The sequence below is a fragment of the Camarhynchus parvulus genome, chromosome 12 (assembly GCF_901933205.1).
Source record: "Camarhynchus parvulus chromosome 12, STF_HiC, whole genome shotgun sequence".
NCBI lineage: Eukaryota > Metazoa > Chordata > Aves > Passeriformes > Thraupidae > Camarhynchus > Camarhynchus parvulus.
The window spans coordinates 3,353,249-3,372,609 of NC_044582.1; the positions used below are offsets into that span (position 1 = coordinate 3,353,249).

The 19,361-nt window shown below is 67.4% G+C and overlaps 5 protein-coding genes across 6 annotated transcripts; 2 read left to right on the forward strand and 3 right to left on the reverse strand.

Moving 5' to 3' along the window:
• The first annotated feature begins 656 nt into the window (after positions 1–656).
• On the forward strand, positions 657–3,073 carry INKA1 (inka box actin regulator 1). The gene is given in 3 exon segments (XM_030956873.1): positions 657–807; positions 2,128–2,584; positions 2,587–3,073. Coding segments are annotated over 3 exon segments (903 nt in total). The 5' UTR covers positions 657–768; the 3' UTR covers positions 2,994–3,073.
• Positions 3,043–11,356, reverse strand: UBA7 (ubiquitin like modifier activating enzyme 7). Of its 2 annotated transcripts, XM_030956871.1 has the most exons (24): positions 11,312–11,356; positions 11,042–11,207; positions 10,197–10,331; positions 10,023–10,129; positions 9,747–9,837; positions 9,494–9,635; positions 9,292–9,389; positions 9,039–9,185; positions 8,801–8,959; positions 8,525–8,632; positions 8,365–8,445; positions 8,125–8,280; positions 7,861–8,026; positions 7,587–7,783; positions 7,295–7,359; positions 6,963–7,137; positions 6,775–6,849; positions 6,199–6,388; positions 5,935–6,044; positions 5,761–5,847; positions 5,495–5,686; positions 3,774–3,875; positions 3,604–3,704; positions 3,043–3,314 (listed from the first exon to the last, which is right to left on the reverse strand). In XM_030956871.1, the coding sequence occupies exons 1-24, from the start codon at positions 11,350–11,352 to the stop codon at positions 3,188–3,190; spliced, it is 3,018 nt and encodes a 1,005-aa protein (XP_030812731.1). In that variant the 5' UTR covers positions 11,353–11,356; the 3' UTR covers positions 3,043–3,187. The 2 variants fall into 2 exon arrangements, with proteins under 2 accessions (XP_030812731.1, XP_030812732.1); XM_030956872.1 differs by lacking the exons at positions 10,197–10,331; positions 11,312–11,356 and having other exon boundaries at positions 10,023–10,196; positions 11,042–11,171.
• Positions 11,357–11,597: 241 nt separating this feature from the next.
• TCTA (T cell leukemia translocation altered) lies at positions 11,598–12,468 on the forward strand. The gene is made up of 2 exons (XM_030956770.1): positions 11,598–11,939; positions 12,371–12,468. Exons 1-2 carry the CDS (start codon positions 11,608–11,610, stop codon positions 12,411–12,413), a joined length of 375 nt encoding a protein of 124 aa, XP_030812630.1. The 5' UTR covers positions 11,598–11,607; the 3' UTR covers positions 12,414–12,468.
• Positions 12,469–12,530: 62 nt separating this feature from the next.
• AMT (aminomethyltransferase) lies at positions 12,531–14,608 on the reverse strand. The gene is made up of 8 exons (XM_030956769.1): positions 14,287–14,608; positions 14,132–14,212; positions 13,898–14,029; positions 13,655–13,733; positions 13,396–13,541; positions 13,126–13,306; positions 12,859–13,014; positions 12,531–12,751 (listed from the first exon to the last, which is right to left on the reverse strand). The coding sequence occupies exons 1-8, from the start codon at positions 14,557–14,559 to the stop codon at positions 12,573–12,575; spliced, it is 1,227 nt and encodes a 408-aa protein (XP_030812629.1). The 5' UTR covers positions 14,560–14,608; the 3' UTR covers positions 12,531–12,572.
• Positions 14,609–14,770: 162 nt separating this feature from the next.
• Positions 14,771–18,541, reverse strand: NICN1 (nicolin 1). The gene is made up of 6 exons (XM_030956954.1): positions 18,377–18,541; positions 17,594–17,767; positions 17,192–17,305; positions 16,753–16,824; positions 15,198–15,302; positions 14,771–15,076 (listed from the first exon to the last, which is right to left on the reverse strand). The coding sequence occupies exons 1-6, from the start codon at positions 18,539–18,541 to the stop codon at positions 15,035–15,037; spliced, it is 672 nt and encodes a 223-aa protein (XP_030812814.1). The 3' UTR covers positions 14,771–15,034.
• Positions 18,542–19,361: the final 820 nt, after the last annotated feature.

Genomic DNA, 19,361 nt, shown 5'->3' on the forward strand with positions numbered 1-19,361 from the left:
GGCCCGGCGTCATGCCGTCCATCCCCACCCGTGGTGGCCGTCCCGGCCAGGGGAGGGACAGGGCACGGCTCCAGTGCCCCCGGCTCTGCACGCCGCCGCTCCCGGCCCCTCGCCACTCGCAGCTCCGTGGGGTTTGGCTGCCACCCCACGCTGCTTCACCACGCGGCACGCTCGGGAACCGGGAAAATTAGCTGGGAGGTAATTTTTGGCCGTGTTCTCGTTCATTTGCAAACCAGTGCCGCTTCTCCCGGGATCCCCATTAAGCGCTATTAGTTCCCAATTAACGGGCACCGCGGCCCGGGTCACTCTTCCCTTCCCTCCTCCAGCGCCCAGCCCGGCTCTGGCAGCCCGGTGGCGCGGGGTGCCGACGGGGGATGCCTCCACGGGGGCTCTGTACCGGCTGCCTTCCTTCCCGGCAGGGCATACCGAGCTGCGGGACCCCCCGTGCCCGAGGGTGCCGCCGGCCGGGACACGGATCGCGCCTGGCCCGGCGGTGCCCGGGTGGTGCCCGGCGCGGGGCCCCGGGGCGGCGGGGAGGGGTCCGTGGGCGGGGCGGGGCCCCGGGGCGGCGGTGCCGGTGCGGGCCGGGCTCACGTTACGGCGGCCCCATTGGCCGGGGCGGGGCGGGGCGGGGCCGCCGGGCAGCGCCGGGAGGCGGCGGGCACGGCCGGGCGCTCTGTCCGCTGTCGCTGCTGCTGCTGCTCCGCCACCGGCACCGGCGGCTCTGGGAGCGGGGCCGGGAGCGGCGCCGGGGGAGCAGGACCGGGCATGCACAACGCCCGCCCAGACGAGCTCGGCGCCGACCGGGTGAGTGCCGCCGCGGGCACCGGGAGGGAACGGGACGGGACGGGACCGCCGTGCCCGCGCCCCGCCGCCCCGGGACTGCGGGACTGCCGTGACGTCCGGGCGCTGCCGGTGACATCAAGGCCGTGACATTACACGCGAGGCCAAAGGCGGCGCGGGGGACGCGTGCACCCGGTGGGACCCTGGTGGTGCGGGGGCACGGGTGACCAGCGGGCACAGTGTCCAGCTGTCAAGGTGCCAGCGGCACCGTCCCCCCGGAGCTGCCATCCTGCCACCCACCTGGGCTGCCCCGAGGGACGGCGGTGACAGGGTGGCCCTTCGGCTCTCCTGGGCCTGCCACATGCTTACCCAGCACCTCACAACCGGCTGCCCCAGTGTTCCCGGCCAGCGGCAGGACCGGGCGGCTCGGAGCGGTGGCACATTGCCACTAGGGCTGGATGAGAGGGTCCCAGCCAGCGGGGAGGGGGACAAGGATTTGCACGGGGACGCGGAGAGGGACAAGGACAGCCCTGCCAGCAGCTGTGTCAGGGCCAGCCAGAGCGGACAGAATTATCGGTCCTGGAAGCAATCCCTCCTGCACACTCAGCTTCCCGCGACTCCGGCGCGGAAAGGAAAGCGGACGTAACACCCTGCTTTTGGGTTCAGACAATAGGAATTCAAGAGCGAGGAGCGGCCCGGCTGCGGGAGCCAGCAGTCCCTTCCAGCGCCCGCCCGGCCGTGCTCCGTTCAGCCCTGGCTGCCTTGGTCCCCTGTATTTCCCGGCGTTTGGGGGATCCCGGGCCTTGGGCGCAGGCCTGGCTGCACCCTGACGTCACCGGGTGTCCCCAGCTGGAGGGCACAGGGTGGGTGGGTGGCCCTGCCAAGGCGCGGGGGCAGAGCCCCACCCCAGCACCCGCGGGTGCCCCGGGGCTGCCGCTGGCCCCGTGCCACCGAGTGGGGCTCTGCCGGAGGGGTGTCCCGGCTGCCTCCCCGCCGACAAGGGGGCACTCGAGGGGCTGTCGGGGGGGCAGTGCAGCGCCCGCTCCTACGTGCCGTGGCCCTCTGTCATTTCCCGCAGGCACGGCCGGGGCTGGGTGCCTGCTTGCTCACCCGACAAGCCGCTGCACGCCGGCCGGCTCCGCGCAGGAGCCGCAGGAAAGCGGGGCCCGGGGCTGGAGGCAAGCCGGGACCTGCGGCCCGCTCTCCGCACCCTGCCGCACGCCCATTGCGCCAGCGAAGCCCCCACCAGCCGGGGCGGGGGGGCGCGGGGTGCCGAGGAGGGCGGGATGGGGATGGGATGGGGATGGCGGTGCTGGCCATGTGCTGATCTCCCTTTCCCTGCAGTGGTGCCGGCGGGACGCGGGCCCGACGCCGCGGGCGCACATGCACGGCACGCGGCAGACGCCGCACCACCCCGGCAGGGCCACGGGGCCGGCCCCCGAGCCCCGCGCCCCGCCTCGGCGGCGGACTCGGCCTGCAGCCTGGATCCCGGAGGCGACGAGGAGGGAGGGGCGGCCCGGCCGCTCGCTCCCCCGGCCAGCGAAGCGCAGCCTGGAGTTCGACTCGGGCTACTCGGAGGCGTCGGGGAGCACGTGGAGGGAAGAGGAGGCGCCGTCGCGGCGCCGGCATCTGCTGCCCTGCCAACGGGCGCACCGGATCTCCGCCGGCCCCGCCGCCCCACCGCCCGCCCCCGCCCGCCGTGTGCGCCCCAAATCCACCTCGGACGCCTGCCTGGAGCAGTGGCGGGCCCTGGAGCCCGCCGACACGCAGGACTGGACCGTAGCGCTGCTGTCGCAGAGCCGAACCGGCAGCCTCTGGTGCTGGGCGACAACTGCTTCGCTGACCTGGTGGAGAACTGGATGGACCTGCCCGAGGTGGGCGCCGAACCGCGTCGCCGGGCCCCGGCCGAGCCCTCCCGCCGGCTGGCCAAGCCCCCCGCCTTCCTGCTCAGCCTCTCGGGCAACGTGCGCCGCAAGCTGGCCAGCATGGCCCGGCCCCGGGGGACCGACGGTGCCCGGCCGGGGGGCCGCGATGCCACCAAGCGTTTCTCCTGCCCGCTGGGGCTGGGGGGACAGCCCAAGGGCGCCTGCTTCCACCAGTCCCACAGCAACATCGCCCAGCTAGCCACGGACTTCCACCGCTTCACCGCCTTGATGAACAGCCGCAGCCGCCAGCCCATCATCTGCAACGACGTTATCGGCTACATTTAGCCCGGCTGCTGCGGCGGCCCGCACCCCCACCCTGTAAATAAACCCCCGTTTTATACAGTCTGGGCGCTGCAGCCTTTATCAAAGGGAGTGCCTGGGCCCCGACTCCAGGCAGGGGCAAGCAGGGGGGTTTTGCAACGAGGGCTATTGCATCCTGCAGTTTTTATTGCATGGGGGAAGAGGTGCTGGCCCCTTGCTCAAGGTAGGGAGCACAGGAGAGGGGGACGGCTATCTTCAGCCTCAGCATCCTCTCCCTCGCACATATACAGCAGCTCCAGGTCCTGCTGCTGCAGCATCCTGGCATCCTCCAAGCTCTCGGACAACCTGTAGCAGAAAAAGGGGGTTTTGGGGACACTGGCTTGTCCCCCAAGGCTGGCTGAGTGCTTCAGGGGTGCCTTGGGCCCCTTAGGGGTGTCCGGCCAGGCTGGTGGGATGCTGGGGCCGGCAGCAAGGGGCCGGGCAGGGGTCCCGCCACGGGAAGTGCTGCCGGCAGGATGTTTATCCAGCAGCCGGCTGGGAGCTGCACTGCAGCTGGAGTGGCTCAGGATTGAGGCAGTGGGGGCTGGAAGCCCCCCCCCCGGGGCAGGATTGGGGCCTGGAGCTCTGGACCTACCTCTGCGCCTGCTGCCGGGCCCGGGTCTCCGCATCTGCCTTGCTGTCATAGAGCACGGTGTCACCACACAGGAGCATGGTCACGGTCCAGCCATGTGTCCTCTGCAAGAGGCGGGTGTCAGGATCTGGCCCTGCATGCCCCAGGGTGACCTGACTCAGCGCTGGGCTCACCTGCAGCCAGTCCAGCACCTCCTGCACTGTCATGGCCTGTCCATCTGCGCCGACTGCCCGCAGCTCCAGCCGCTCCCAGCAGCTCCACTCCCGCCCGCCGTACTGCCAGGGGGTGGCAGCCAGCACTGGCACCCCAGCTCCTGGCTGACCAGCCCCATGGGGCAGGGACTGGTGCAGCACAAGGGCTGGGGGACATCAGGGCAGGCAAATGGGCAGGGTGATGGTGGTGCAGGGGCAGTGGGGGACACAACTATCCCCCCAGCACTGCTGGGGTCCACTTAAGGGTCAGTGTCAGTGTGGGGCTGGCACTGCCCCTAGCCCCGGGCCAGGACAGCGCACAAAAGGCCATTGAAGCATTGCCCAGCCCCACACAATCATCTCTTCTCATGCCTGTGGCCCCTCGACCCCTGCTCCGGCCCAAGGAGGCCAGTGTGGTGCCAAGCCCGGGGCCGTCTGGCAGGGCTGCTCGGCCATCTGCCCTCGCTGCAGGCAGCGCCAGCACTGCCCACCTGGCCCCAGCCCCACTCGGGAGGGGTGCTCACACCTGGTCACTCTCCCTCCTGCTTTCTGCTGCCTTCTCACCTCCGCCTTCTGCTGCCTGCACTTATCCCACTGGTGCAGAGAAGGGCTTAACCCCATCCTCACCGGGGCAGCAACTGCTCGGCACAAAGGGAAAGCCGTGGCCTGGCCCTCCATCACCACAGTGCATTGCTCTGGCCCTGGGAAGCATATTCCTCTGGACAAGGCTGGCTCGCAGCATGGGCTCCCCAGGTCCCCATGGGGACATAGGTCACACCAAGCAAGCCCTGGGGACATGTGTTCCCTCCACAGCCAAGCAGACGGGTGTGAAATGTCACACCGGGTGTCCTCGCCCTGGCACATGGAGGTGTTGGGTGCTGCTGCAGGGACCTGAGGGCATGGCCAGACCCAGCATCCCCCATCCAGGGATGATGCCAATCCAGTGACACTGCAGCCAGGATGGCACAGGGCCGGGCATGGGGTTTGAGGGGGCCGTGGGGCAGCCATCAGCCCGAGGTGGTGCTGGAGCCGGCACAAGGCAGTGGAGTCGCCTCCCTCCTTCCCTCCCCCTCTTCCTGCCCCCGGCCCTGGGCCCCCCGGGCCAATCTGGTTCCAATCGGCGCTTCCTGCCGTGCCGGAAGGGCTGCCTTGCCTCGCACGCCATAAACCCCCAGACAAAGGGGCCTCTATAGCCCAGACGGTCCCAATCTGGGCCTGCCCCCCACCCCCGCCCTCCCTCCCTGGTTCCCCACCGCCGGGACCCCCGGCCCCGCTCCCCCGGGCGGCCCTTCCCGGCCCGGTGCCAGCTGCTCGCTGCCTGCCGCAGCTGGTTTCCATAAGCCAGATGAGTGCGGCTGCAGCGGCTCCCAGCCCGGCTGTGGGGCTCAGCGTGGGGCCTGCCATGGGGCACTGGGGCTGCCCCAGCCCCGTGGGCACCCCAGAGCATCATAGCATCCCAATGGGACAGTGGCGATGTCTCAGTGCTGCGGGGGCAGCCAGGGGAAGGAGCTGGTTCCTCACTGCCTGGCAGCATTCCCAGCCCACTGCAGCACCCAGATCCATTTCTGGAGTGCAATGGCCAGGGCTGCCCTTGCTGTGTGGCCACCTCCTTTCCCCTGGGTCCCCGTGACATTGTCCCACAGCAGATGCCACTGGCCCCTGGGTGTCCCCCGCCTGCAATTCCCCAGGGAAGAGGGTCCTACCCGGTAGGTGGGGGCCGGCGGGGGCTGCACACGGAGCAGCAGGCAGGCAGACAGGCTGATGTTGCTGTTGCGGTAGCAGCTGAGCTCCTGGCAGCCCCACACCAGCTTGCAGACCTCCAGGCACGCCAGCCCGGCCACGGCTGCCGTGGTGGTGATGATGGCGGGCACGATCCGCCCAGCAATCCGCTTGCTCTGAGGACAGGAGGGTGTCACCGGCTGCCCCACACGGGACAGGGACTCCTGACCCCACAGGCTGCCCCTCTCACCGTCAGCCAGTTGGCAGGGGAGATGCCATAGTTCTCTGCACGCAGGTTGGATGCTGCTGTGATAAAGTCTATGTGGACATCGTTGTCCTGTGGGGAAGAGTGGGGGGACATCTGCATCCCATGGGGACATCAACCCCCCCAGGCTGAGCAGGGCCACCTGCCTGGCTCTGCTACCTTCTCAAAGTGGATGGGCTCCATCAAGGGTGCTCGTGTGTCCTCATCCCCCAGCAGCTCCTGTCTCCACTGCACCAGGTCCTGGGTAAGCTCTGTCGGCTGCCTGTGATCTGGGGGCACAGGGACGCCTGGCATGATACTCCTGCTCTGTGCCACTGCTGGGGTTCCCCCACCTTGGCCTGGGTCATTTTGGGTGCTGGAGCAGGGACAAGAAGCCACAGCCCCCCACCAGGCTGGACCCAGGAACATGCCTGGGAACCTTACCTGTGGGAACTTGTGCCTCCTCTGGGGGTTCCTCTGTGAGGGGGATCTGGAGCCCTTCCTGGGGTGCAAAGGGTGGTAGGACCACATCACGGAGCATGGCCTGGATGGCCGCCCGGTCCCTGCATGGTGGCACCCTGTGCACTTGGGCAAAGAGGTGGGCAGCAGCCAGGACATAATCCAGATGGGTGTCCTGCGAAGTAGAACAGGGGTGGGTGGCCATGGGGTGCCTTGCTGGGGTTGACACACATAGCATAGGGCTGTCAGCAGTGCCCCAAGCCGGTAGAACTGCCTGACTTTGCCCCAGAGTGGAGGTGGAGGAGCCTTTCCTCCTCCTCTGGCCACAGAGCATGTGCAAGCTGTCCCCTGCAGTGCCCTCACTGAGGGGACAGGGACAGACCCAGCCCAGGACCTGGCAGCCCTGCCCAGGCTGTGGCAGACATAGCACAACTACAGTTCAGTATTCCCAGTATGAATACACAACTACAGTTCAGTATTCCCAGTATGCCCAGCACAGGCTCCCCCTCTGCCCATACCATTCCCACGTGAGACCCCACAGCCCTCCCTCCCTGCACTCACATTGTCAGGGTTGAATGTCAGCGGATGGGGACAGCTCCTGTCGCCTGCCCAGAAGGGGACGCCCGGGCTGGTTTCCTGGCACAGGGAGAGAATAGTCAGGCCCAGCAGTGTGTGCCCCTGGCTGCAGCGAGGTGGCTGCTGGAGGGACGGGCGTGCAGGGGGTGCCAGCCCTGTGTTGCTGGGCTCACATGCTCCGGGGGGTAGATGTGCAGCAGCTGGGCGATGGCATCGTGGTAGCAGCGCTGCCAGCGCCGCCGTGCCCAGCGCACACAGTCCCGCCAGCCCTGCGGCCGCTCCCGCAGGCTCTCCCACACCTGCTCCAGGACCTTCCGGGGCGGCTGCTGCTCCAGGAAAGCTGGGTCCCTGCAAAATCAGGCAGCTGCTGGTGCTGGCCCAAGAGCAATCCTGTGAGACATCTGGGTGGGATGTGGCAGTCTGGCACCCTCTCCCCATTCCCAGCAGTGCCCTGGCAGAGCTGGAAGCTCCTCTCCCAGTGTCACTACCCCTAAAGACCACTCACTCCATGAACTGGTTGACTTGTTCTGCAGGTAGCTGGAAAAGCCCCTCAAACTCATCACGGGCCCACTGTGGAGGAGACATAGGTGTTGAGCACTGGAACCTCCCCCTTATGCCCCCAAGCCCAGGGGGAGGAGGAGGCTCTGGCAGGGCCAGCAGCAGTACTCAGGCTGCCAGCAGGAAGCAGCTGGGGCCATATCCTGCCCATGGCTCGCCACTGGAGGGGACAAGGGGAAGGAAGACAAAGGTCCCGGTGCCTCCTCGCTGGGTGCTGTGGCTGGGGCAGCTCAGCCTACCTGCAGTGTGTGCTGGATGGTGCGGGGGAAGTGCCGCAGGGTACACATGGGGAAGGTGCCATCCCTGGGGGCGCTGGCTGGCCCCAGAGGCTCGGTCAGGGACGGTACCATGGCCAGCACGTTCCCCCGTGTCCCCTCCGTGCCCGAGTCCAGCAGTGGTGTGCGACAGCGGAGACAGCGTCTCTCCAAATAGGTGCCTGCAAGGAGCCAGGAGCGCTGGGGACCCAGGGAGCAGGTCCAGGAGCTTGGCCCCCTCACCCTTCCTGGCACTCACGAGCCTCTATGGTGTCCAGGGCGCTGGCAATGCCATCCAGGTGCCGGAAGAAGTTGTCCTTGTAGAGCATCTCGGTAGCAGGTCCCACCTGGTTCTGGTGAGCTGTCACTCTGACATCAGGGTTCATGCGCTGCACGGCTGCTGCGGCCACCACCGACTTGGGCTCCTGCCAGGGCAGAGAAGGGGTGGGCAGCCCTAGGGAGCCCCTGGGACAGCCAGGATGCCTTTTGGGGGGAGCTCAGCCCCTGGGTCATGCTGCCTCACTGATACATCCGCTGAGCGATAGAGAAACTGCCGATGGAGGTTGGAGAGGGCAACAGTGTCCATGTCAGTGACGACGAGCTCCCCATCCGGCCCTGCCGCCAGCCCCATCATGGCAAAGTTTTTCAGCAGCTCGCAGCCGATGGCACCAGCTCCCACCTGTCAGGGCAGAGATGCTGCAGCTCCCCGTGTGCCAGCTGGATGCTCCGCAGCCTCCCAGTGCCATGGCCCCTCCCCACTCACCACCAGGTACTTCTGGTGACCCAGCTTCTCCTGGAAATTGGCCCCGAAGACGGCAATCTGGCCATCGTAGCGAGAGCCTCTCTGCCGGGACAAGGAGCTGTGTGAGCACAGCAGCCACGGCACCCCAGGCAGCCAGGAGGGGCTGGACGCGGGGTCTCACCGGGGCACAGTCCGCCTCTGTCAGCTGCGCAGCCCCCGCCAGCGCCAGGCACTCCAGGGCATCGAAGTACAACCACTGGTCCAGGGGCACGAACTTCCCCGTGATGGCCTGGGGCGAACAGCCCGTGGGCAGGGCAGGGGGCCAGCGGGGTATTCCCCCTCACCCCGCCCCAGCCCTGCCACCGGACCCGGCGTCCCCAGGCGGGCAGGAGGTGCCCTCTCGTGGCCACCAAACGCCACCGGACAGCCGTGGCCAGCGGGACCCCGCCCCGCTCACCTTCAGCACCTCCTGGGCCGCCAGCGCCCCGACCACGGCGGCCACGGGGCACAGGTCCCCGGCGCTGACGGTGGCGAAGGCGCGCACGATGTCCTCGTCCAGGGGACCCTGCTGTGCCCGCAGGCTCCGCGCCAGCTCCAGCACCCGCTCGGCATCCGCCTGCGGGCAGAGGGGAGAGGCAGCGCCCGGCACGGCGGGGCGGCTCGGCAGGGCCGGCAGGAGCAGGACAGGGACTCACGGGGGCCCTGGGCCGGGGCAGGCGGCCCCGCTCCCTGCGGAAAGCGTGGAGGGCCTGGAAGGCGGCGTGCAGGCTGCAGCTGCGGGGCAGATCCTCGGGACTGGCCACCTGGATTTTGGGCTCCTCCAGTGCCTGGCACAGGGGCTTCTGCCAGCACAGCACCAGGGACTGGGTGAGTGCTTTCCTGGGGCCCGGCACGGCACAGCAGTAGCCCAGCCCGGGTGGCAGCATCGTGGGGCCAAGAAGGACTCACATGGGAACACTGCTGGGGCTGCTGCACCTGTGAAACCAGACCCCCACAGCGGTAGGGCGAGAAGGAGCTGGTGTCACTGATCTCCAGCCTGAAGGCATCTGGGGACAAGAGGAGCACAGATGTCACATCAAGGTCACTGTCAAGGATTGGTGAGTTCCTCAACCCTGGGCTGGGGCAGTCAGGATCCCCCTGGAGGTCTCACCGAGCACATGCACAGGGACGGGCTCCTGGCCATTCAGCTCAGTCATGCCCTGCACGCCAGAAAATGTCACCAGGTCACCATCGCAGAAGAGGTGGCCATGGCTGTTCTCTGTCCCCATGTATGTCACCACTCCTGGGTTACCCTGAGGAGGGGAAGGCTACATGAGAGTGGGGCACTGGACTAGGGTGGCATACAGCCAGTGGAGGAGGCAGCAACATTTTGGGGGACTTGCAGGGGCTGCCCTCCCTCCTACCTGGGAGATGTGCTCCACAGCAGCAGACACTGGATCCCCTTCTGCTGGGTCATCAACCACAAAGCGCTCCCCGAAGTCACAGAACAGCTGCCTGGAGAGGACAGGCGGGGTTTTGCCAGAGGAAGTGCCCCACCAAGCTGCCCCAGCACTGCCATGTCCTGCCCAGGCCAAGCAGCCCTGCCAGGGGGCTACCGGGGACAAGGTCTGCAGCACAGGGCTGGGGCTCTGGGGACAAGGTGACCCACAGCCAGTGCAGGACCCCATGAGACCCCTTACCCTGCCAGCCCCTTGGTGTCAGCCACGATGAAGCAGATGCCCTGGGCATGGCAGAAGTCCCCGACACGGAGCTGCTCCTCCAGCGGGGACTCGGTCAGCACCACCACCTGTGCCAGGTGTGTCAGTGAGCGCTGCCACCCCGGGGCTCCCCCCGGTGCCGGCATGCAGGCTCACCTGGAAGGAGGCAAGGAAGGCCTCTGACAGCTCCCCAGTGTGAGCCTCGACCACCACACGGGGGTTCAGCTCAGCCAGGGCCCGCTGGGATGCCTTGGCACGGTTCTGGCCCAGATCACTCTCTTCCAGGAGGAACTGCAGAGTGGACACATGGTGGGACACCCTATGGGTCTGCGGTGCAGCTCACCACTTTGGGGTGCTCCACAGGCCCTATCTGCACTGGGGAGGGGGCCTCTGCTAAGGACCTTACCTGTGACAATGAAAGGCATGCTGTGCCTTACCAGCCTCCCCAGCTTGTACTGGTGATTGGAAGCCCCTCTCCCCAAACCCAGACCTGCAAACAGGGATTCTCCCAGCTGCACCTGCACCTATTACTGTGACATCCAGGCACTTCCGTACCTGTTACTGGGATTCCCACCTGAGTGTGTACCCGCACCAAGATCCTTGTATGTACCTGTATATGTTATGGGCCCTTCCCATCCATTCCTGTGCCTGTTACTGGGATTGCTGTTGGTACCCATTATTGGGGTTCCCCTCCATACTCATACGTGATACTGGGGCCCCCACATAAGTCTGTACCTATTACTGGCACCCTTATCAATACCTATACACGTTATGGGGCCCCTCATCCATACCTGTACTCTGGGACCTGTGCCCATACTCGTTACAGGGACACCTGCCTGTACCTCTGCCTGTTACTGGGGCCCCTGGCTGTACCTACTATCGGGATCCCCACCCATATCTGCACTCACCGCCGGCATCCTCACTAGTTCCTGTTATGAGATCCTCACCTGTGAACCTCACCCGTACCTGTCCCCAGGAGCCCCGCCCGGCCCCGCCGGTACCTGCTGGGTGCGGTCGGCGGTGCAGACGGTACCGCAGTCGTGCAGGACGACGCGCCCGGTCCCCGCCAGCACCAGCGCCGTCGCCACCTGCGCTCCGGTCCCGCGCAGCCCCGACACCAGCACGGCCGACCCGGGCAGCCGCCGGCCGCCGCCGCCCAGCACATACCTGCGGGTACCGGCGGGAGCCGTCAGCGGGGGCCGGCCCCGCTGCACCGCGCCCTGCCCCGATGCTGTGGCACTCCCGTCCCCGGTGCCGGTGCCCACACTCACAGCTGCCGCGAATACCGCGACTCCTCTTCCCTTCCCGCCATGACGGCCCCGCCCACCGACCGGCCCCGCCCAGAAGCGGAGCCAACCCAGCAATGTCCCGCCCCCACAGCGCGGGAGGGCGGTGCGTACGGGAAGGCCACGCCCCCAAACTGACGCTCTGAGGCCCCGCCCCTGATGCCCCGCTCCACAGCACAGGCGGCAGGGGAGGCCCCGCCCCCGGGGTCCGCGCTGTGGCGGCGGTGAGGGCGGGCAGAGGCTCCGCCCCCCCGGCAGCCTCGCCCCGGTACCCCGCGGCCATGGCGGCGGTGGCGGCGGGCTGGCAGCCGCCGTGGCGGGCGCTGGCCGCGCTGGGCCGGGAGCTGGCGGCCGAGTGGGCGGCGCAGGACGTGCGGGCCGCGCTGTGCCAGCTGCTGCTGCTCTGGCTGGGCATCAGCCTGCTGGGCGTCCGCCTGGCCTGGCGCGCCTACGGCGGGGCGGTGGCCGCGCTCTGCTACCGCACCGGCCCCGCCGGCCGCCGCTCCCCCGGCACCGCTCCCGGGGCCTCGCCCTCCCGGCCCCGCGCGCACTCCCTGTCCCCCGCCGGCCCGGCGGGACGCAACGGCGCCGCCGAGCGGCACTGCCCGCCCCGGTGAGTCCCGACCGCTACCGGGCCCAAAACCGCTGATTCCCCGCTGATCCCCGCCGGCCTGCCCGGCTCCCCTCCCCCGCGTCCGGCCAGCGCCGCCCGGTGAGCGACCCCTGCCCAGTGCCACCCAGTGAGCGTCCCCCCAGCTGCACCTTGCACTAGTACAGCCCAGAGACTGCTCGCCTGCCCGGTATGGTCCGGATGGGGCCTCTGCGACACCGGCCCCGGTCAGCCCCCCCAGATGTGGCTTCTGACAAGTGTCCCCCAAGCCGTGGCCCCGACCTTTGAGCCCCCCACCCCGCCCAGCTGCACCCCAGAGCAGTATGGCCCAGTAAGGGCCCCCAGGCCTGCCTGCCCCACACGGTGCCTGCCTCAGTGCCCGGGTGCTGTGCTGGTGCTGCCCCAGCCGTGCTCACGCTGCCTCTCTCTTGCAGGGATGGCCCCGCCACAGAGCCCATGAAGACACACCGGGAGTGAGCAGCACCAGGACTGCTAGCTGGGTATTGCCAACACCATTAAAGTGCTGTGCCCACCTGCTGCTCCTTGTTTTGGCATTGCCACTGTAACCAGAGAGGAGGCCAGGGAAATGGGACAGGGTGTTTATTGGAGGCACTGTGCCCACAGCATGGGCTGGCCTCACTTGGCCATGTAGTACTGGGTGGGCACGAAGGGCATCTTGGTGATGACGGCAGGGTGCTGCTTCTTCCGCACCTCGACGGTGAGCTCGGTGCCAGCCCGGCTGTGCGCTGCCTCCACGTAGCCCATGGCAATGTTCTTGCCCAGGCAGGGCGAGGGACATCCACTGGTCACTGTGCCTGGGATGTGAGGATACGGGGAGGTGAATGGGGCCCGGCCAGCCCCTGTCAGTGCCATGGCCACAGCTCAGGGTCATGCCCGTGCCAGCCCCACTGCCCCCACCTACCCACAGGCCTGCCTTCGGGGCCCAGGATGGCCATGTGGGGCCGGATGGCGGGTCCCACTGACGTCAGCCCCACACGCCTGCGCCTTGGCTTCTCTTTCACTTGTGCCATGATGACAGCAGCACCAGGGAAGTCCATGGCCACGCGCCGGCGCTTCCCTGTGGGGTAAAGATGGGTGAGGGTTGGTGATGCCTGACTGGTCCCCTTGTACCCACTGGGGACACCCTGCTGCTCTGCCTGCCCCAAGGAGGAGGTGGAGGTGGACCTACCCAGAGTCCACATCAGCCCGGCCTCGGCAGGGGTGACAGTCTCATCGATGTCGTTGCCGTAGAGGCAGAGCCCAGCCTCCAGGCGCAGGCTGTCCCTGGCTGCCAGCCCTGCTAGCCACACATCGGGGACACCCAGGAGCTGCTCGGCCAGCTCCACCGCCCGCGCCGTGGGCACCGAGATCTAGGGCAGGACACGGGCAGGGTCAGTGGGGCACGGCCCTCCCCTGCCTTGGTACCGCAGCGGGGATGCTGGCACAGTTCCCTGGGTACCTCCACGCCATCCTCGCCGGTGTAACCACAGCGCGTGACCCGGCAGCCCGGCACGCCGAAGACAGTCGTGGAGATGCTATTCATAAAGGAGAGCTTGGCCAGGTCATCCGACAGCCCTGCCTGCAGAACCCGTGCCATGGAGGGACCTGGGGAGGCAGGTGGCTGGAAGTGCCCAGGGAAGGGGGGGAGGTGGGGAGGGCGGTGACATCCACCGGGAGAGGACTGGGAGGAGGGCAGGCCCACGTGAGGCCCCCACTACCTTGCAGAGCCAGCAGTGCATTGTCTGACACCTCCAGGTGCACGTCCCTGCCCGTGGCCTGCAGCTGCGCTGCTCTGTCCTGCCAGGGTGACAGCGGGCTGCTAGCACGGGGGCCAGTCCAGTGCCAGCCCCACGCGTGGCCACGGCCACCTCACCCCGCGCCACACCGGTGTCACCAAAAGGCAGAAGGACTCATTGCCGCTGCCTGTCCCCACCTCCCGCGGGGCTCAGGCAGCCCCATACCCTCAAGATGGCCAAGTCCTTGTCAGCACAGGCGGCGTTGGACACCACGTAGAGGTGATCTTCTGACGTGTTTGTGACGATGAGGTCGTCCGTGATGCCACCCTTCTCGTTGGTGAGCAGCGTCAGGGTGCCCTGCGGGTCACGGCAGCTTTGGCAGGCTGCCTGGACCCTCCCAGGGCATCCCGGGCACCTCTGACCCCACCGGATGCCGGCTGCCTGCCCAGTGCCCCCTACCTGTCCTGGCTTCAGCTCGGCGATGTCCCCCACCACCAGGCTCTCCATGAACCTGATGCGGTCCCGGCCGTACACCAGGGTCTGCAAGGGGCCGGGGAGGTTGTGAGGTGGCGCGGCTGCCCCCTGCTCCAGCCCCCTCATCCCGACCCCGCTACCTGCAGCATATGGGAGACGTCGAAGAGGGAGCAGTGGCGGCGGGTGTGCAGGTGTGACTGGAGGTGGCCCTGCCCGTAGTGCAGCGGAAGGCTCCAGCCGGCGAACGGCACCATCCGCCCGCCGCGGGCCCGGTGCAGGGCATCCAGCGGCGTCTGCTTCAGCCGCTCCTCCCCGGCCCCGGTGCCCCCGGCCCCGGTGCCCCCGGCCCCTCTCCGCGGCGCCGAGCCCGGGGGCCGGCGGGACAGCGCGGCGCGGCAGCCCGCCCGCAGCATCTTCCTCTTCCTCCTCCCTCCCGGCACAGCTCGGACCGGCCCCGGGGCGCCTGGGACATGGAGTCCGCCCGGCCCTGGCCCCGGCCCCCGCCCCCGGCCCGGCCCGCCCTCGGCACCGCCTCCCCGGGGCTGCCGGCACGGCCGCCCCCATCCCCCAGAGACAGGCGGGCACAGGCAGGGCCAACGTAGCAGCTTTTAGTGGTGACCCCTCCAGCACCCCCGCAGCCCTCGGTCCCCCCGCACCCTCTTGCAGTGTCCGGGCTCTGCCCACGGGACAGGAGAGGCTCTCAGGGGTCTCTGGAGTGGCAGGGCTGCCCCTCGCTGCTGGGCAGAGCAGAGGGAGTCAGGGAAGGGGCACAGGGAGGGCTTGGGAGCCCCGCGGGGTCAATGGCCGAGGCGGGAATGCAGGAGTCCACTCAGGCCCCGGGAGCATGGAAGGGGCACTTCTCCCCAGCTGGCACCAGCACCAGCGGGCTCAGGTGTAGGAAAGCAGGTTGACATCGTAGCAGCCATCCACCTGGGGAAGAGAGCGACTGTCACAGTCTGCACAGCACTGCTGGGATGCTCCAGCCCCTCTGGGAGGGCTCCTGAGCCATGTGGCAAGGCCAGGTCCCTGTCAGCAGGGTGGTGGGACTCACGTCGAAGCGCCCGATGCGGGCAGCTGCCTGGCGAGCCCGGATCACCTCTGTCAGCACCCACATTTGCTGGACCTCTGTCGACACCTTCTCTGGATCAGGGAGCTCCTGGAAAGAAGTGGGCACAGTGCTGTGGAGCAGGGATGGCCTGGATGGGCTGGATGATCCCGGGTCTGGGCAGTGGTGTGGCTGGATGGCTTTGCCTCCCAGGGAGCCAGGCACGTGATGGTGCCCACATTCCTGACCTGCTGGTGGTTTCCCAACATAAGGTGAGCAGGGCCCCTCTCTAGAAAAACAAACCACTGGGGACATGGGTGAGTGACCCTGATCTCTGGGCGCTGTGGTGCCAACACAGCCCACCTCTGCTGGCAGGTGGCTAGGATGGGGACAGAAAGCTGATTGCTGGCTAATCATTAAAAACCTAATCATGCAGTCCAGAGTTTCCCAAAAGCCTCACTATGCGACGCTCCCTGGGCTTGGGTGCAGAATCCTGGGCACACAGGCTGGTTCACCCCAGGGACCTTCAGCCAGGTGGAACGTGTGGGCTCAGCAGCAGCTCTCCTGGCTGCGGCACAACTCTCATGAAGGCACAGCTCTGTCACTGGGCTGAGGGGTCCATTGTGGTGAGGTTGGGAAGAGCCAGTCTCAAGGCAACTTCTGGCATCTGCCCCAGATACTCCTTGCCAAGGGGAATGTGATCCAAGCAATCAGCAAGGGACTGAGGTGCCCTCCCCAAACTGTCCCACAGCTGGGCAAGGATTGGGAACAGCAGCCTCACTGCTGGTGCAGTGTGAGCACCATAGCATGGAAGCCCAGCAGCAGAACTGCCCTGGCAGGTGTGGGCTGTGTGCCACCCTCCTGCAGGCAGCACTTCCAGTTGATTCAGCAGGTTCCCATGGGCGAGCCAGCTCCCATCCTGGCCCTGCTCTGCCCGGACTTTGCCCACCAAAGGCCACCATCTGCCAGGCAGATGTGGCTGGCAATCTGTAAACACGTGCTGTGGCTGTGATGCCCCTTTGCCCAGATGCTGTCCTGGCTGGGCAACGTGTTCCCCAGAGCACACCCTCTGCAGAGTACTGGGAACCAGCCCTGTCCCCACACGTCCCACCCAGCCTGAGCGATGCTGTTCACCCACTGCTCCCACAGTGATGTCCCTGTCCCTGTTCCCACACATCCCACCTGCCACTGCACTATGCTGTGCACCCACTGCTCCCACGGGGATGTTCTTGTTCCTGTCCCATCCCATTGCATCCCACCTGTCGGCTGAGGGGCACTGTGCACCCACTTCTCCCTTGGTGACATTCCTGTCCCCAGACTAGAGGGCAAATAGACTCAAGTGTCACCTCAAATAGCACACCCCCACGGAGATATTTTTCTTCTTAGTACTACAAACTACTTCCAGCACAAGGCGGGTTATTTCAGGGCTCCACAGCTATTCCTGGTGAAAGCCTGGAGCCAACAAGGCAGGCATGGGCCTGGCAGCCTCCTGATGGATGCTCATGGCTGTCACCCCACAGAAGCCCCTCCTTCCCCCAGAACCTCAGCAGTGATTACTCACCCCGTGCAGGCTGGCTGGCTGCTCCGGAGGGGTCAGCTGGGAGAGCCAGGAGGGAAAATCCTTCTGAGGACTCTGAAACAGATCCAGAGGGTCACACAGGGTGTTCCCAAGCCTATCTCCATCCTTTACACCAGGCAGCATGCTGGGGCTTAGAGCCTATCCCTAGTGATATCGCTATGGAAGTGTCACTTTACTATCCTTAAAGAGAATTTTGTAGGGAATTCTGTGTTTTGAGTGGCTGTGGGAGCAGTCCCTCCCCCAGCACCACTGGAGCACAAGTGGATCCCAAGTGCCCCAGCAAAGGACAAGGACTTGGAGTCACATCCCTGTGTGTGCTCCCCAGAGCTGTAGGGGAAAATGCCAGGTATAGAGCAGGACAGTGGCTTGTCCAGGCCCCCTGCCCATGCCTGGCAGTGGGGTAGCCCTGGCACCTGCTCACCTTCTGTCCAGGGGGGAAAATCTGCAGGTCCTCGATGGTGAAGTGGAGCCAGACTGGGGAGGGCTGTCGCAGGATGAACCGCATTGCTGTCACCTGGTCCACGTCACACAGCATCTGCAGGGCAAGGGCCAGGGTGGGTAACCACAGGGGCTGGCACTGACTGGGGGCAGCTTTTGGGGTATCCTCGCAAAACCCCCAACCCACCCCAGATGGAAGAAGCCCAAGGGAAGCATCGTCCCGTGAGGGCTGGCTGGGCTGAGCAGGGCACAGGGAGTCTGGCAGCCGTGCGGGTCAGTGGGACATGGGCACCAGAGCCCTGGAGCAGGAGCCATCCTGGGGTGTGGGCAAAGAGGGGTGAGCCCCGGGGGCGGTGATGCCACGGGCCCCTCCGGACATGCTGACCTGGTGCCGGTGGAGGCAGAAGTAGTCCTGGGAGCCCTCCTCGGTGTGCGGGCAAGGCATCAGGCACAGGTCCCGCAGGCAGGTCATCCAGCGCCGGGAGCCGCCGGGGCCGGGCCGCTGCACCCGCACGCTCAGGAACGCCGTGTAGAAGTTCCTGAACACGATCTCCTGCACCTGCGGGACCGGCGACCTCAGCCCCACAACGGCATCCCTCCATATCTGCACCGGCATCTCCCCCCGATACCGACCCCAGCATCCTCTCCCCAGTACTGGGACGGGCACCGGCAATCCCCCTCCACAGCGGGATCGGCACGCCCCCGTACCCGCACCAGCACAGCCCCATGCCGGGATCCGCACGGGCATCCCCCACTCTACTGGGACGGGCACTGCATCCCCAGCATCCCGCCCAGCATTGCTAAGGCAGGTACCCCAGCACAGGCATCCACCCGTTACAGGCATCCCCTCCGCCCCGGAACCGCCCCTCACATCTTCCCCATACCGCCCAAGGCATCCCTTCTGCCCTGGGACCGCCCCCGGCTTCTCCCGATACCGGCACCGGCATCCCCACCCACCCCGCCCCGCCGCTGCCCCCGGCAATCCCCCGTCCTGCACCGGGACCGACACCACACCCGGCCCTGCACCGTCCCCGGCACGGTCCCTATCTTCCTCCGGGACCACCCCAGCACAACCCCCGCCGGTACCGCCCCCGGCATCCGCCCGTGACTCCACGGGACCACCCCGGTACCCCCCCGCCGGTACCGCGGCGGGCGCGGCCGCACTCACATCGGCGGCAGCGCCGCGGGGGAAGCGGAGGTCGATGACGGCGACGCCGGGCCGTGCGGGCTCGGCCCCCCCGGCCAGCTGCAGGGGGGCGGCGGGGCGGGGGGCGCAGGGCAGCGGGGAGCGGCCCGGCCCGGCGGGCGGACCCGGCCCCGCCGCTCCCGACATGGCGGCGCCGCGCGGCCGCCGCTCCGGGGCGGGGCCGGCCGGGCGATGGCGTCACCGCCCGCGGCCGCCGCCAGGGGCGTCCCCGCCCCGCCACCGCCCCGGGGCGGCCCCGCCGCGATGGGAACGGGAGAGCGGGACCGGGGGCGGGAACGGGGGCGGGGCCGCGCGGGCTCCGGGCATCCCCCGCACCGGGGCCACCCCAGCGCCTCCCCAGACCGGCAGCGGCATCCCCGGGCGGGTTTATTTTCTTCTCGGCCCCGCGGCGCCGAGACCGGAGCTGGGGGTTGAGCACCCCCCCCTCTGCCCTCCCGGGGCCACCCCGGTGCCCGGGCGGCGCCGTCCCGGAGTGAAGCGGCGGGTCCGGCCCCGGTGTGCGGGGTCAGCCCTCCACCCGGGGCGCGCACGGGCAAATCCCGGCTGGGGATGCCGGGGCTCGGAGCAGAGGGGATGGGGACGGTACCGGTACCGTGGCGGGTCCCCCGGGGCCGGCCCGAGGGGGCTGAGCCCGTACAAACTGCTGGCAGCCGCACACCGGTTTTTAAGTCTTTTTTTTTTTAATAAAACAATCGGAGTCTGTATCAAAAATTTAGTAAAAAATTAGATTTGAGAGTTCACCGATTTTTTTTTAACTATTAACTATTCCTGGCGCTCTTTTTTTCTTTTCTTTTTTCTTTTTATTATTTTTTTAACGTTTTTAGCTTTTCCAACAGTGTCCAGGCTGGAGTGCCAGCGTGAGGCCACCGAGGCCATTCCTGCACAGTCCCAAGGAGCAGCCGGGACAGAGAACACACCCTACTCTTGTCAAAACACCCCATGGGGA